The following is an 18,075-nucleotide window of genomic DNA, read 5'->3' on the forward strand; positions in this document are numbered from 1 at the left end:
TAATTTCTAAATACGAGAATCTCGCAAAGGTCACCGCCGTTCACTCAATTTTCACAGTATTATTACAACGACAACCGACAGTGTAGCTATGGCAACATTAATTAAAAATAATTACACAAAAGTAGAAATTAAAATAAATGTGATAATATATTAATTTCACCCTAAGAATTATTAATAAACAAAACCGTAATAAGTTCATAAGAACTAATAATAATTTCACAACAGTAAATAATAACAGTGAGTGACTGACTACTCAGGGATGGATTGGAGCACAGGTCGCCAAGCTCTTCTCAGCAGTCTAAGCCTGAGTGAGGCGGCGCCGCCGCGCCGGAAACCGGAACCGCTTCGTAATCGGAACCCGAAGCCGCCGCCGCCGCCACCGGGGAGCAGCCCCTCCCGCTCTTGGCGTTTCTTGATCATCGGCGGCGGTGGCGGCGAGGAGAGGAGCAAATCCTTGAGCTTTGAGCGGACTCTAATGTCTTTGTCGGCGGTTTCCGGCGGGTCGTGGAGGAACATGCGAAGGGTCTTGCGGCGGCGGCGGCGGAGGACGACGGGGCTCGCGGTGGGGCTTTGGGTGGCGGTGGTGGTAGCGCAGCGAGTGGCAAGGAGCTTGAAACTTTGAAGGGTGGAAGGCATTTGGATGAGATTGGTATATAGAGAGAGAAAGAGAGAAATTAGAGTGAGAGTGGTTTCATTTTGATTTCATGGAGGAGAAACCAAGGAACGATAAAGAAAATGATGTTGGGTGGGATATTTAAATGGTCAAGGGTAAATTATTTTTGTCTTTAGGTGTGTAGTTTATTATTTATGGAGTACAGATAAAATTTGTCGTAAAATTGATTGTCAATATAATAAGTTATTATTATTAGTCTTAAATGTAAGTAATTTGATAAAAATGTCACTAACTTTTTTTATGAAAATGTCAATATTTTTTTAACAAAAATATTAATATGTTTCCATTAGATAAAATGTCATTAAGTTATCATTATTAGACAAAAATGACAGCAATCTTACATCGTATAAAAATGTCACTAATTTTTTATTAGACTTAAATGTGTAATTTTTGGTTAGATCAAAATATTAGTATGTTTCTATTAGACTAATTTGTTAGACTCAAATTTCATTTTATTTAAGGATAAAATATAATTTTAGGATAAATTTTTCCTAAATTTTGAATTTTAATTTTTCAGGACGAATTTGTCAAGCGATTTACACATTTAAAGACGAAAATAACTATTCATTATTTTTTTATTGATAACTTAAAAGATGTGAGTCATTTAACTTAAATATGTGAAACTCATATGATACACACTAAACAAACCTGGGAAGAATGAAAGTCTTAATTGTGATTATATTTTAAACAAAATTGTAAGGTTACTTTTTAAGAAAGAAGATATACATGTACATAAAAAAATTATCTAAAAAAACAAAAAAAAAAACAGATAGTTTTAACAAATTTAGGTTTATTATCATTTAGAATGTAAACCTACTTATTTATTTTAGGTAAACTAAAATGATAGTTAAAAAATTACAAAATTTAAAGGTGAATTTAATATATAATTATTTATGAATTTTTTCATTTTAAGCTATTATACTTTCATTTGGAATATATATATATATATATATATATATATATATATATATATATATATATATATAGCTTTATTAAAAAAATAGTGGTTTTTTTTAGATATTTAGTTTTAGTATTTGCATATATATTATTTAATTTGTTTCAAAACTTACAATAATATAAAATACCCAAAGAAAAATATTTGATGATGTTAATTGAAATTTTATTAGAAAAAATTTCTTATTTAATGTTTAATATTGTATCATATTTCAGTTTTGTGTTAATTTTTTAAACATTTTATATAATCATATTAGTATATTTATTTTATTAATAAACATTTGGGATCTAATAAATTAGTCTAATAGAAACATAATAATATTTAGGTTCAACAAAAAATTACTAGCATTTACATTCAATAATAAATTACTCACATTTTGATACTATTGAAAATTACTGACATTTTGATCCAATAATGTTAATTTACTGACATTTTTGTTCAACGAAAACATACTGATATTTTGATCTAAAATAAAAATTACTGACATTTTTTATACAACAAAAAATTTATGATATTTTCGTCTAACAAAAAATTACTGACATCTAGGTCCAATAATAGTAATTTAGTAACATTTTTGTCCAATCTATTTATCATGGTCACTTTGACAATCAATTTTGTCACAGATTCATCCCTCTATGCCACTAAACTATTTTATTAACGGTAACACGCTGATAATTTTGTTGTACTTTTTACACTTTTGTAAACAAAAAATTGAATTTTAATCTTTCAAAAATGAATTTATCAATGATTTATATATTTAGGGACGAAAATAACTATTTATCGAATTCTTAAATTAAATAAGATTAGTAGTACTTTATTGTTTAAATATTAAAATAAATGAAATATTCCTTTTATTTTACGAGCTTAGTTTTTATATAATATTAGATATTAGAATCCGTTTGACCTGTTTTATCTAAGTTACTTTTTAAGTTGAGGTGAAAAGTAAGAGCTTAAAAAAAGTAGAAGTTGTTTGTCAATTTCTTAATTCTATAACTTAAAAACTACTTTTAAGCAAAAAGTTATTTGGTAAAAAAGCTAAAGATTCTAATTAACTTGTCCAATGAAATAAGAGTATTTATATAATATTGTAAAAGATCATTTTAATGTTAATAAAAAATAAAATATTTTTAGTTTAAAATTAAAAAAAAAACACTTCTATTAATAAAATATTTTTTCAATGATTATTTTCATATAATACATACAACTATTTTTTTAGACTTAAATATATTTTTGGTCCAATAATTTTTTTTCATTTAAATTCTTGTAAAATTTGATTATTTTTTTATCCTTAAAGTGTTTTAGATAATATTTTTTTAGTGTTCAAAACACTATTTAAAACACTTTAAAGACAAAAAGCATAAACACATTTTGCAAGGACAAAAATGTTTTTTTCAGGAATAAAAATAAAAAACACTAAATTGCAAGGGACCAAAAATGTATTTAATTTTTTTTATTTTTGCCTTGAAAATAAATTACTTATTGTTTGAGTTTTTATTAAAAAGTGTTTGGCCAAGCTTTTGCTTATAATCAAAAGTTAAGCTAAAAAAGCCAGACCAAACCGATGAAAAGCCTTAAAAAGATCAAATTTCAATATCATCAAATTGGAGATTTCCGTTTATAAAAAAGAGAAAAGATGGATCAAGACAAGAAGTAGAAGAATAACGTCAAAGTTAAAACGAATTGATGAGTTAAGGTAGATCTGTCACAAAGAATGAAAATCTTTGATGGGAATCAGGGTTCCAAGAAAGAACCAAAGATAATCACTCTCTTTTAGCAACAAGCTAAAATCTCAATTATTTAGGAAAATGTTCTTACAAAATGTTTAAGAAGTATATTTATTCCTTCACTAAAATGAGCACTTGGGCCAAAGCCCAAAATTAACAAACTATAGAAAAATACCTAATTAATTAAAATAAAGCTAATACTCACACATGAGTTCAATTACAAAATTATTAAAGTTCAACAAAAGTTTCTAAAAACAATTACTAATCAAAGTATTGATTATAATTTATTATCTTTAAGGCTGCTTCCTCTTCCATCTCCATAAGTGAGTTCATCTTCATATTAATGTCATCTTCTAGTTTCCTTAAGTTTGATCTAGTAACAACTCCTCCCAAGCTAAGGTCCTCATCCTTTTGTAGCTCTTCATCACAAACAGACCCTTAGTTTCATAATTCTTGGGGCAATTTACACTAATTACCCATAAAGTTTCATCTTTTTTACCCATACACTACTATCCTTTAATTGTTTGAAAAATATATTATACGAACACCTTTTATATATTGCATTAATTTTCTTGAATTGTTTGAAAAATATTATACCATATTTCATATAAAGAATATTACTTTATATAATAACCTATTCAAGAATAAGAGTTTGTGCTCACAAAATCTTTGAGATGGTTAGTCTAATTTATTCTAAATTTATATAATAACCAACATGTCCAACTAGTAGATAGTTAGGATTTTTAAAACATGTTATGAAGGATTCAATTCTTGCCCATGTAAATAGAAAAAAACTTTGTTGGAAAAAACAAAATTGCAAAAATAGTTGTGTATGGATACTATAGAATTATTGTATTGTTATCTAATCGTAAGTTGTTATGTATTAAAAATTTATTAATTCTATCATAATTAATTTAAAATTCATAGAAATGATGATTTCTAATTATTTTCCAATGTAAAATTAGGGTGTTATAATCCGGATCATCATGGTTCTAAGGATTTTTGTTAGAATTTTGATAAGAGTATCAAATCGTTCAAGTAACATAAAGATAAGTAAGTATCGTCTTCACATAAACCTATGCAATAATTGGATAATTAATAGTAAATTTAATGAACTACTAGAATTGAAAAATCCAAAGAGAATTGACAGCCACTTTAACACAAGTTTGAGCCTTTATTTCAACTAACAAAATGCTAATAAAACCACTCAACAATGGTGGCACCCTCTACTCTTCCATGAACATGGTGTAATTGACAATCCGAAGCTTCTCCACTTGTAACTTGGGCCTAAATTCAAATAGCATGGTTAACACTTGCTGAAGAGCTTCCTTGGCCTTCTTTGTTCTAGCCCTTGGCATAGGTCCTCCAAGTCCTTCTAAAGGTTCCTTGTCCTTAGTCCTTGTTGTGTCCTCATCAGCAAGTGTGTTGATGTCAAGTGAGGAGATGGTGATGGTTTCTACTTTAAAGGATTGGAGTAGGTTGTCAAGACGATCCACAGAATCATGATAGCGAAAATGATAAAGGAGGTGCCACTTATGGCGGTAGAGAGCTAAAGGAGGTTGTTGAAGCATTTATAGTTAACCTTCAAAACAAATGGGTTAGTGGCAATAGCGATTACAAGTCAGTGTGTTGTGGATATTTAAAAGGGAAGGAAAATAAGCGGTATTTATTCGTTATAATATTTATTTTTAGATTCATTTATGACATGACAAAAGAGCTTTCAAATTCATTTATGACTCAACGAAAAAGGTAAAAAATTGGATGCTAGATTTGATTTTTATTTTCCCCTTTATTAAGATGTGTGTGCGTGCCGCACACACATCCATAAAACTTTAAAAAATTAAAATTATTTTGTGTACTTGAGACAAGATATTTTAGGGATAATTCTTAAGTGTCTAAAACTGACAAATTCAGTACTTATCTCCTTGGATAATAGTTTCTCCCTAACAACGTGGCAATCTATCTCTATATGTTTGGTTCTTTCATGAAACATATGATCGGAAGCAATGTGAAGAACTGTCGTTGTCACAATATAACTTCATTTGTTTAACCTCACAAAATTGCAACTCTTGAAGAAGTTGTTTGATCCAAACTAACTCACAAGTGGTTATGGCCATGGCCCTATATTCTGCGAATGCATTGGACTGAGCAACAATGTCTTGTTTCTTGCTCTTCCAAGAGATAATATTGCCTCTAATGAATACACAATATCCAGTAGTGGACTTTCTTCCTATGGGGCATCCAGCCCAATCACCATCACAATACCCAAAAATTTGGGTATTTCCTTTGTCCTCATATAAAAATCCTTGTCCTAGAGCCTTTTTAATGAACTCGAGAATGCGAATCACAAATTTCCAGTCATCAACATGAGGAGCCTGCATGAACTGAACTGCAAAGGAGATGTCAAGTCTTGTAATTGTGAGATAATTGAGCTTTCCAATTAGTCTTCTATATCTTTCTGAATTTGAATATGGTTCACCTTGGTTTGCCATTAAGTTTTGATTTGGTTCCATAGGATTGTCAGTGGTCTATAATTAGACATGCTAGTTTTCTCCAAAATATGAAGAGCATACTTTCTTTGTGAGACAAAAATTCCTTCATTTGATTGAGTTACCTCAATAGCAAGAAAGAGATACCCAAGGTCTTTATTTTGAAAGTTTGTTAACTCCTTGGCAAGTGTACCATTTCGTCCAAGTAGTATTTTAAGATAGTAAGGCTGAGTGTCGAGTCCACAGGGACTTTGACTGTACTCAGAGTTTGTATATGTCCAATTTTAAGCAATTAATGAATTAAATTGAATATTTGTTGAGTGATGACACATAAATATAAATTTGACATAAATTAAACTATAGAACAAAGCATGTGAAAGGGTGAGTAAACAAACACTCGAAGTAGTGAAGTGACGGTTGATGCAGAATTATAGACATGTTGGGGGCTCAACCTACTAGGACTACTCTTGATGCAACGTTAATTATTTTTCTCTATTTAATGCTATTTCAATTATTACCTACATCTACTAACCTACTCTATCCATGATTCCTCACGTGAGAGATCCTAAATTACCTGATTTCACTCCTAATTCCTTAAGAGTTACATTAGATAATTTGCATTATGAGTAAAGATGCATAATTTAGGCTAAATAATACCATTTTATCTCTAGAGATGAATTACCTAGATGTTATTTTCAAGTTCTTAGGACATAAATATTTTCCAATGCCTAAACCCTATAACACTGCATGAGCATGGGTGATCAAACTATAAACATGATAATAAGCACAGAAAAGAGACGATAATATTGAAATGACATTAAATAGATAGTTAGAATTATTACATCAAGAGTGTTTGGTTGTTGATCTTCCAATAATGGGTGGTTTAGTCTCTCATTGTCATGAGAGGCTTACAAATACAAAAAGGGGCTAAAGAAAATGGAAGTGGGTTGAAGAAAAATGGAAGAGAGATGCTCCAAAATGAGCGGGTTCCCTTCCTTTTTGTGCCCTAGCTCTCACTTTTCTGTTGCTGAATGAATGATCCCCGAGTTTGCTCTTCTTTCTCTTTAAAGTGTAGCACACTCATGTTTTTCGACATTGGTTGTGTGCTAAGCCAGATGTGGGCGTTGAGCGTGCATGACATGTCCAGCTAGCTTAAGTTGCCACGCACTAAACCACTGGGTGTGCGCTTGCACGTGACACATGACTTCCTAGGCATCTTTTTGTGCTAAGCAAGGCTTCTTGGGCTAAGCGGTTCTGATGCACTAAGTGAAGCTGTCGCGCTAAGCACGATACTCCAATTCTTCAACCCTTTTCTAGGCCTCCTGTTGTATCTCTATGAAAAAAAATACAAAAAACACTATAAATTGACTAACTTTAGCATCTACTGGATAAAAACTCTGAAGAAGCTAAATTCCTAATGTTTTGACACAAAAGAAGCAATGAAAGAGAGGAAAATTAGATAATTGTTATGTGATTTATATATACAAATCGTATGCATAACAATTATCAAAGTTACAGGATAAGTACTCTTTCATCTGAGAGATTTTAGTAACATCATTCCTCGTGATAACTATGTCATCCACATAGAAAAGATATACATAATTCCTAGGAGAGGTATGACAATAAAAAACTGAATGATCTGCTTCACTTCATCTCAACCCAAAAATCTGAACAACATGACTGAATTTTCCAAACCAGGCTCGATGAGGTTGTTTGAGTTCATAAAGAGATCGACAAAGTTTGCAAACTAAACCAAATTCCCCTTAAGTAATAAACCTAGGAGGTTGCTCCATGTAAATCTCCTCGTCTAGTTACCATGAAGGAATGCTTCTTTAATATCTAACTGGTGGAGATGCCAATGATGAATGGTAGTCATGGCAAAGAAGAACTAGATAGTAGTGATTTTGGCCACAGAAGAAAAAGTGCCACTATTGTCAAGACCATAGATTTGGGAATATCCTTTGGCTACTAATCGGGCCTTAAGATAATCAACTTCACCATTAAGAACAACTTTGATAGCATATACCCATCTACACCCAACTGTTTTCTTTCCATGAAAGAGAGGAACCAACTCCCATGTACCATTGTGTTCAAGAGTTTGCATTTCAACAATCATGGCTTGTCGCCATCCTGGATGATCAAGTGCCTCATGAAAGTTTTTGGAAATAGCAATAGAAGACAAGGAAGACCTAAAGGAGAAATGTGATAAAGACAAACAGTGATAATCAAATAAATGGGATGAGGATTTCAAGTAGATTGAATAATTTTTCTAAGAGCAATAAGCCAAACAAGACTTTCATCATGAGGATCCTTTCTTGGCGTGATTGATGGAGAAGAACATGAATCAAGTGAATCATCTTGTAATGTATCAGTTCCTTGTGTCATGTGATAAGAAGTGGTGAGAAGAGATGGACTTTTAGCTGGAGATTGATTTTAACGAGGAATTAGACTTTCAGTTGGAGAATGGTTTTGATTTTATTGGTTGGAAGTCTCATTAATAGGATACATTACTGAAGAGATAATGAAAAGATGAATCTTATTATCAAGTGTTAAAGAGGTTATTCTATTTATGAGATAGCTATCAGTGAGGACTGCATAACCCCAAAAGTGAACAAGTAGATTTTCATTAAGCAATAAGGTGTGAGCAGTCTCAACCATTGCCTATTTTTCCTTTATGCTATTCCATTTTCCTGTGGTGTATAGGGACAAGTAGATTGATGCAAGATGCCTTGTGAGGATGAAAAGGAAGAGAGGGAAGAAGATACATATTCTTTGGCATTACCACTCCGAAGAACTTCAATAGTTTTATCAAATTGGTTCTTGATTTCATTGAAGAAGGATGTAAAAATAGACAAAATTTTAGACCTATGTTTCATTAAATACACCTAAGTACATCTAGAATGCTCATAGATAAAGATGAAAAAATATCTAAAACCAAAAGAGGTGACATGACTTGGAACCCAAATGTCTAAAAGAATGGTGGAAAAGAAAGAAGTACATCGCGATTCAACTTGCTTTGAAAAAAAAAATACTTGACATGTTTGCCTAATTGACATGATTCACATTCTAATCTTTGTAATTTACTAAGATCAAGAACCATTTTCATCAATTTTGACAAATTGGGATGACCTAAACAATCATGAATGAGTTTGGGAGATGAGGACGCTAAACAAGACACAGAAGAATTGGTTTCTAGATAGTAAAGTCCTCTTGATTCATGTCCAAATCCAACTGTTCGACCCCTACCACATTCCTGTATGACATTCTAACCTTTAAAAGCTACCTTAGTACCATTGGCTAAGGTTATAAGAAGAGAAAACTTTGGAGAAGACAAAGAGGAAAATAAAAAGGCATTACCAAAAATATGATCTGAAGCACCTGAATCGATTATCCATGGACCTTGGTTGTCCAATGATTGGAAAGTACAAGCTATTGAAACACTCGACATTGTACATAATTGAGCTTGGGTGTTGGATTTCAACCTCAAATATTCTTGATATTTTTCATCAGAAAAACTTGACTCAGATTTTTCAAATCAGAACCACCACCTCCTCCTCTAGAGTTATGAGAAAGCTCAACCTCCAATTGTTCTTGCCATCCAACTCATAGATAACATTATGTGCATCTTTGTGGTCATTAAAGTCAATGAAGGCAAAACTTGGTGGTTTGCGAGCAACCCAAACACTCCAAATGACTCTATAAACACTGAATTTGTCTTTTAGATTTCTCTAGATAACTCATGAATCCAAGTTACCAACATACACACGAGACATCCTTTCAGAAGAACTTGAAGTGATGTAGAGAAGAAAAAAGACAGAAAAATTGAGGTCTAGAAACTCAGCAAACTAAATAGTTGTTGTACAAGCACAGAAAATCAAGCCCACTATCCAAACAATAATGAAATTACGATCTGAGGACAGAAACATAATTGAAATGAACCGACGACCCTAGCTATGGTGTTGTAGTGTAGTTTCGATGGTTGGAGACTGGTGCGTGGGGCGCATACGCCTAACGAAGATGCAAGGAAACGTGGCATGTGAAGGTGTGTGACGAGGTTTTGGATTTTGAAACCGCATGGGTTTGGTTGAATTTGGTGAGGCAAACTAGATCGAATGGTCATCGAAAATTATAATGGTGGCTAATGGCAACAATGGTGGCCAGAGACGACAAACAACAACGGAACTCAAACAGAGAGGGATCGACCCGCTCTGATACCAACTTGAGACAAGATATTTTAGGGATAATTCTTGAGTGTCTAAAGTTGAACACTCGGCTTTAGGTATACATATTTGAAGAGTTTAGTACGAGTTGTACCTATGGACAAATGAGCACAATAGAGAAACAAAAGCACAAAATACAATACAACTTTTCTCAACATTAAATAATATAAAAGCTACATATATAATTCTAACATGTATATTTAACATAATAAGATATTAATTAAATAATTCAGATGTCCGCAAACTACCATCGTGTTATTTATCTTAGTAAAATTGAGCTCAGGTTTCTTAAGTAAGGTTTTAAATTTAAGAGTTTTTGTGGATGAAAAGCAGTAGGAGGGATAGACTTTACTAAAAGTGACTAGACATTGATGTGGGAAAAGATCAGTAGAGGACTATAAATTTCTCTCATATTATTTTTTTTCACGAATCTTGATCTTCAAGATAATTTATCGTAAAATTTTGGTATTTGAGTTCGATTTTTATGGATTAAAAAAGACTAATTTTATTGTATAATAAAATAATGGCTTAATACTCAATTTGGTCCCTTAGTTTATTTTAAGTGCTCAATTAGGTCCTTTAGTTTTTTGAGTATGCAATTAGGTCTTTTTTGTTTCTAATTTTACTCATTTGGGTCCTTTCTATCAAATTGAGTGGATGTCTGTTAGGTGATGAATCTTGGAGGTTATCAATTACGAATAATGACGGTTAAAAATTACTACTATATATTTTCTTATTTTAAAATTAACAAAATAAAATAAATATAATTTTAAAAGCAATGAATGAAATACAACTCCTTCTCCATAGGAAACTTCAATGACATTAGCTCCTACGAGGAGTAGCTTCCAATTAGCACATAGCCCCCCATCATCAACGACACCACATTGTTTGTGTGATACCCGACACCTCTCCGATTTTAATGATGCAAGAACTAGCTCCTCCACACCCAATTTGTTAAATAGCTTGTTCCCTGCCGCAACCATGGCAGCAACACTGGATCCCAACTACTTCCCTATGGCAAGCCCTTTTGGAGGGAGAGGGAGAGATTGATGAATCGAATGGAGAACATTTAATTTCATGACTTTGATGGCAGTGATGCCAATGCAATTTAAATGAGGGTTTTTGCTGAGCTTGTTGAGGGTGTGGCCACTTATATGCATATCTCGTCAGGGTGAACCTATGGGTCCACCTTCACCGACACAATGTCTCTGAGTTCATCCACGACATAGCCTAGGAAGTCGGAGCTCGGACCCAAATTGGCCACTATGGTGGGAGCAAATACTTTCACTAACGTCGTTATGGGTTCGAGCTCCCTTCGAATATTTGTTGACAACCTATAGTTTTTTTTGTTTTGTTAATTCTAAAATAAGAATAAATATAGTGGTGGTTTTTAACTGCCTGTTTATGGTGGAATTTCATGTATGTAATTGGAATATATATAATTTAACATGTTTCCACCATTGATTATTATCAACCACAAACAACTTGTTTATTTAGTTTGACAGAATCACAATTTTAAGTTCTTTTTATTTAAACAAGTAGTTGTTGTAACTTTCAATTAACGGAATTGTGAGATCAATTGAATACACAAGAGATTTTAACATAATTAAGTATTATTGTATCATATTCGAAAATAATCATTTTGATGGTTAATAATTTTATGGAATAATAATTCTATGAATCAAAGGATAGTTGTATTTTCAATTGAAATATATTTTGTTTGAGTGACTTGGTAAAAATACTTTTTTAATATAATTATAGTATTTGATAAATATGGTGTTTTTGAAACAAATAAAAACTATAAATTTGATTGATGAACAAAGTTAAAATGTAAGTGAAGAAAAAGACTTGTAATATAAAAAGCTTTTGAAAGTAAATCAAATTGAAATGCAAGCAAAGATAAAATGGCAGAATGTAAAGAACAACAAATAAAAGAGTTTAAATTTAGATAAGAAATGGTGAGTGGAAGGAATTGTTGTTTTTGGTTTATAAGAGCAGAAATAAAGTGACAGGATATTAAAGAAACGAAGAGGAAATTGAGGCAACAAAAGGGTTATTTTATTTTAATGTAAGCAATGTATTTATAAAACATTATAATTAAAAGAGAGCTACTAACATGTAGATACCAACACTAACCGATCATGCCTAAAAAATAGGAATAAATCAATTTCATCCTATTAGTCAACATGGCTTTTATTTTCCTAAAAAATAGCATTAAAATATGATCTTTTGCAGTTTGTTAACCGGTTCCAATAGTCACATTGTTTCGACACTCCTCCTTGACTTTGGAACTGCAAACTCAAAGCTTTTGTCTCAAGTATTCAAGTTTGGCTTTTCAAAGTGCCTTGGTTAGAATGTCAACACTTTGATTCTCTATTTTGCATTACAATAACTTTACTTCTCATTCCCTTTGGACCTTTCTTAGAAGAAAAAACTTTATCTTGAAATGCTTTGTTTTGCCATAAAACATTGGATCATTGGAAGTTGAGATTGCAACCTGGCTGTCCACAAACATGAAATATAACAAATCACACTAGAAGGGGGTTGAATTTAGTGTTAGATAAAATATAAAATTCTTTTTGACTGGATGATATTTGATAAATAAAATAGTTTGTAAGGACTCTCGTCTAGTGACTGAAGCATGTTTTCTTAAGCACAACAGGACTGTCGTCTAATGATATATATAAATTGTGTTTTTAGTGAAAGACTTTTGTGCAAGAATGTATCAATAATATACTTTGAAATTACTTTGACAAGTTGAAGAAGAGCAATAAAAATACTTAGTTTTATACTGGTTCACTCAACCTGAGTTATATCTAGTTCTCCTTTACCAACCAGTAAAAGGTTCCACTAATCAAACTTGGTTACAACAAGTATTCTTTTTTGCCATTTCTGGCTTACAAGTATTCTAAATACCACTACTGGAACAACCCTTAGACTCCCCCTGAATCCAAGAACACCAAAGTATAATTTAGTCGCTAAACTCTTGGCTTTCACAAACAAAAGCTTGGTTTAGAGTCAGAGATTCTTTTCAACACTCAAGGAGTGCGTTTGCAATGAAGTTTTCAATCTCACAACAAAGATTTGTATAATACAAAGGATGGACCCTCTAAGCTCAGTGTTTCTCTCTACATATGTTGTTCTTTTGTTTATTTTCTTGATTCATGACTTTATCACTTTTTTTGTACTTGTTCGTAAATTTTCTTCGAGTCCTTGATCTGCCTTTTATACTCAAAGACTTGTGGTTGTGGAGAGGATTTTCAACATTGAATAATATGATTGTTGTTGATCTTGATCTTGTTTCCCGGTATAAACAAATATTGTGCGTCTTTGTTTGATACTGGATCAGAACTTTCCATAACTGTTACTCATAACTCAACATAGTTGTTAGACATATAAAAGGAAACATAAGATGAATTCACATATATGTTCCTTTTAATAGAATCATATAATATGGAAAAAATGATTTCTTCAAGTAAATATGCATATTCAAATTGGTGTTTGGATGGATTGGACGTGTAATTCCTGCTTCTAGTAGACGAGGTATCCATTCATGAATAAGTCTTACCTCATGTTGCTTTTAGTCGTCAAGCATGTTGACTTACATGCAATAAAATGGTTAACACAAATTTATAGCTTTGTTTTCATCAAAACATTAAGAGATGTATGGATCATCCAGCTTCTGATAAAACATCTATGTGCTTTCTTATTGTTCCATATCCAAATCTGTCACAACTTTCCTGATCCAATAAGCCTGATTCACTGCAGCAACAACAACTGCATACCATGCTTATGCAATTGATTGAGCTATAACTTCTTGTTTTTTAGAACACCAAGAAAAACTCCAGGACCAAAAGTAAAACAATAAACATAGGTGCTTCTCATGTCATCAACACATCCTGCCCAATCACTATCAAAGTATCCATGAAGCTTAAAATTATGAGAATGAGAGTACGCCAGACCATAGTCTAAAGTGCTTTTAATATATCTAACAACTTGTTTGGCAACTTGCAAATGTACTTCACTGGCACAATGCATGAACCATGAAAGTATACTTACTGCAAACAAAATGTTAGGTCTGGTTGTAGTAAGATACAATAAACAACCAATTGGGCTTATGTAATGCATTCCATGAACTTTGTCAACTCCATCATCTTTGCTAAATTTTTCCTCTTTATTCATTGAAGGAGTAGTACTTTTGCCATCCTCAATGCAAAACTTTTTAAGTATCTCCTTTGCATACTTCTTTTGGCATATAAAGACTCCATCATGATCTTGTTTTACTTTCATTCCCAGAGAAAAGGACATCAAACCAAGATCTGTCATCTCAAACACTTTGAGCATTTCAACTTTGAACTCCAACATTAGTTTTTCATCAATGCTTGTCACACGAAGGTCATCAACATAGATAGAAACTATGATTAAATCAACAGGAACCAGTTTCACATAGATAGAAACTATGATTAAATAAACACTAATAAGATGGTTGATAAGTCTTTTGACTTCTCTAACATTGATATCTTCGATTCATACTTTTCAAGTACAATAACCAGAATTTTCTGCACTATTCTTTCATTGGAAAAGTCTTTCCTAAGAAGTTGCACTTTATTTGCTATGCTTAAAATCCGATCAACATATCCTTTAATTGTTTTAGTCTCCTTCATGCTCCGCATCTTGAACTCTGACCAAGTTGAACACTTGCTTGCCTTTGGTTCTTTTACAGCCTTGATATTTGATTTGAGATAATCCCAATTCTCTTTGGTAGACTTGAAGTTCATAATTCTGGTAAAAATGATTTTTGTCATAGTAGAAAAAAGGAAATTTTTAGCCTTAACCTTTCTTGTCTTCCTTTCTTTGTGATTCTTCATTTGAGCCATTGTTGGATTTGAAGGCAATTCCAAAATGTCATAGTTTTCTCCTACTACCTCCCAAAGATCCATCACTTCAAGATGAGTGGTCATCCTTGCAGCCTATAACTACATATGATGTTTCTCACTGCATTATGGTTTCTCTCAACTCAGATCCCTCAAAGATAAGAGTTCTGATACCAATTTCTTGTTTATGGTTTATAAGAGCAGAAATAAAGTGACAAGATATAAAAGAAGTGAAGAGGAAATTGAGGCTATGGAAGGGTTATTTTGTTCAGATGTAAGTAACGTATTTATAAAACATTATAACTGAAAGAGAGTTGCTAACAAATAGATAACAACACTAACAGATTATGCCTAAAAAATAGGAGTAAGTCAGTTTCATCATATCAGTCAACATGACTTTTATTTTCCTAAAATATAGCATAAAAATATGATCTTTTACTGTTTATTAAACGATTCTAACAGTTGCATCGTTCAACAAGAATTAAGAGTTTGAAGAGTATATAACTTCAATAACTTATTTCATCTTCAAACTCATTTGATGCTTTTAATTCACAATTCATCGGTCCTAAACATATTTGATGCTTTTTTGAGGAGTATATAACTTCAATAACTTTTCTTCATCTTCATAGCTTTATTATCCTAAACATGTCATCGGTCCCTTGTAAATTTATAACCCGTTTCAATCAAGCATCAAATATAACATCAGTATTAATTATGCTCTTTGAATTAATTCCACTTCAATAAATCTTCTAAGTTCTCATACTTAGAAAATTTTACTTGCATCCCTAACACCGCCACTATTTATAATTGATAACCGCCAAGATTAATCACCAAACAAACATTCACTCAATTTGACGAAAATGACCCAATTGCATACTTAACAAAACAAAAGGAGCCAATTGCATATTTAAAAAACTAACAGACCTAATTGAGTACTTAAAATAAACTAAGGGACTAAGTTGAATATTAAGCCTAAAATAATAAAACAAATACATACAACACATTGATCTTTGAATAGTTTTGATATCAACTGTTCATGCATCAAGCACTGAGGGCATTCTATAACTGCAAACAGTCGAAGTTAATTTTGATGAAAGGGGAGGATAGAGAAGAGAAAGGGAGTGCAATTTAATTAGGTGTTTGAACCTGACATTATCTTGACACGTACGTTTCTCAACTAAGTTGTCTGGAGGCAGAACCTTTGTCAATGCGACGATGGTGGATCTTCTATATCACTGTCGGTTGTTTCATAGGTTTTCTCTTTCTAATTAAATTGTCAATTTAATGTTGCTTTAACGGTTGAAGTGGGGAAGAATTATTTTGTGGAAATGAAAGAAGCTTATGTAAAGGCACAGATAGCACTTAAGATCAGTGTTTAGAAAAAGTGTCATTTAAAGTAACGTCTATATATGTAGGTGGGTGTGAAGAAGATATTTGGAAATTGAGCATAGTAAGTTGAGTCCGTTTGCTTCTTCTTGGTATGGTTCTAACATGGCAACAATAGAGGACACATTCGTGTGCTATATTCTTGCGAATTGTACAATCTTTTGTCTTTCAATAACAAATCTCATTGATTTGAAATATAATATATATATATATATATATATATATATATATATATATATATATATATATATATATATATATATATATATATATATATATATATATATATATATATATATGACAAAATTAGTGTAAATGTGTAATAGCTAATTACTTATATAGGTGGTAATTTTACAATTTACAAAGAATTTATATTATTATAATTTTTAATATTTTTTAAATAATTTTTCAAAAAATATAAAAAAAGATTATGTATACTGATGGGGTTAAATAATTTTATATTTACACATGCCTTATATTAACTTATAGAATATAATATAAAATTAATAATCAATACAAAGATAAGATAAATTCATCCATAATATTTATTTTTGTTTCGGCTAATAATAACAACTAAGAGACATGTAAATTCACTTAATCACTAACTTTGAAATAAAAATGCACTATTTTATTAAATACAATGAATACAAATAAATAAAAACTAAAGTTAAAATGCATTCATAATTTTAGGAATCAAAACATATTTAAGTCATATTTTTATATTAATTATATCTCTTAAGTCTTAGGGTGCGTTTGATTTGCTAAAAAATAAAGGACTGGATAATAGAAAAATATTTGTCCAACACTATATTTAAAAAAAGATCGAAGGACAATACAAAACAAAAAATGATGAACTTAACAAATACCCAAAAATTTGTAACTCACTGAACCCTGGTACAACCTTTTGTTTAGTGTCTAACAAAAGTAAAAATATAATACTATCCCAATTCATCTCCCTCCTTAACTCCGCTATACCCTTCATCGCGGATCTCTCGAACTGCGCCTCTCTCTTCATTCTCGCCATCCCCAACGCCTACCTCACCACCGATGACTGCCTTTCCTCGGCCGCCCTCGGACGTCCTCCTCCAGTTCCTCTCTTAGTCCAACCTCTGCACCCTCCCCTCCTCCGGCAAGCTCATCACCATGCTCCTTCAAACCACTGGCTGCGCCATTGACAACTTCGACTCCATGAACCTCACCCGCGACTCCCAATCTAGCGTCATCTAGATCTGCTCCCCTGCGCCTTACTCCCCCTCCAACACCACACTCCTCTCCTTCATAAAGAAGTGTGACGATGCCAAAAAAATCACTAAGTGCTACCGCGCTGCGACAGATCGCGCTAAACTTCCTCCTCGCTGATAGTGACATGTCGTCAGTGGCGCTAACCTGGTTCTTTTGGCTTGTCATGAACCATCCTGTCGTGGAAGAGAAGATCCTTGTAGAGCTAACAATGACGATTACTTCCACTCACAGCGGCGATCGGTGGCGCTGGACGAAGGAGGTAATGGACTTCAAAGAAGCGGAGAAATTTGTTTACTTAAAAGCATTGTTAGCCGAAATAGTGCGTGATAATAAATTTTGTTAAATAATAAATTAGTTTAAAAAGTTTCAAAATCTTGTTCTATATCTTTTCCTAGTGCAAACCAAACATTGCATAATACAAAATGGTATTTTAAACTTATAATATTTTGTTCAGTATGTAAGTACATTAAACAAGATACAACATAAAATTATTTATACTGTGTATCGACCAC

The 18,075-nt window shown here is 32.1% G+C and overlaps 3 protein-coding genes and 1 pseudogene across 3 annotated transcripts; all 4 read right to left on the minus strand.

Moving 5' to 3' along the window:
- Window positions 1-249: 249 nt before the first annotated feature.
- On the minus strand, window positions 250-636 carry LOC102670217 (uncharacterized). The gene has a single exon (XM_006603920.2). The coding sequence runs from the start codon at window positions 634-636 to the stop codon at window positions 250-252; it is 387 nt and encodes a 128-aa protein (XP_006603983.1).
- A 4,698-nt stretch (window positions 637-5,334) lies between these two features.
- LOC102665006 (uncharacterized mitochondrial protein AtMg00810-like) lies at window positions 5,335-5,844 on the minus strand. Its single transcript, XM_026127040.1, has one exon. It carries the CDS (start codon window positions 5,842-5,844, stop codon window positions 5,335-5,337), a length of 510 nt encoding a protein of 169 aa, XP_025982825.1.
- A 1,885-nt stretch (window positions 5,845-7,729) lies between these two features.
- Window positions 7,730-8,499, minus strand: LOC113000406 (uncharacterized mitochondrial protein AtMg00820-like). Its single transcript, XM_026127041.1, has 2 exons — window positions 8,348-8,499; window positions 7,730-8,030 (listed from the first exon to the last, which is right to left on the minus strand). Exons 1-2 carry the CDS (start codon window positions 8,497-8,499, stop codon window positions 7,730-7,732), a joined length of 453 nt encoding a protein of 150 aa, XP_025982826.1.
- A 2,331-nt stretch (window positions 8,500-10,830) lies between these two features.
- LOC100800257 (homoserine kinase-like) lies at window positions 10,831-17,345 on the minus strand (annotated as a pseudogene).
- Between the last annotated feature and the right edge of the window lie 730 nt (window positions 17,346-18,075).

Source organism: Glycine max, chromosome 19, assembly GCF_000004515.6.
Source record: "Glycine max cultivar Williams 82 chromosome 19, Glycine_max_v4.0, whole genome shotgun sequence".
NCBI lineage: Eukaryota > Viridiplantae > Streptophyta > Magnoliopsida > Fabales > Fabaceae > Glycine > Glycine max.

Excerpts from the sequence above, each read along its gene's own strand:
- LOC102665006 (XM_026127040.1), bottom strand. The coding sequence starts at position 5,844 with ATGGCAAACCAAGGTGAACCATATTCAAATTCAGAAAGATATAGAAGA.
- LOC113000406 (XM_026127041.1), bottom strand. The coding sequence starts at position 8,499 with ATGGTTGAGACTGCTCACACCTTATTGCTTAATGAAAATCTACTTGTT. Across the intron at positions 8,031-8,347 it reads TTCATTATCTCTTCAGTAAT|GTCTTCCTTGTCTTCTATTG; the intron begins GTATCCTATTAA and ends TTTCTCCTTTAG.
- LOC102670217 (XM_006603920.2), bottom strand. The coding sequence starts at position 636 with ATGCCTTCCACCCTTCAAAGTTTCAAGCTCCTTGCCACTCGCTGCGCT.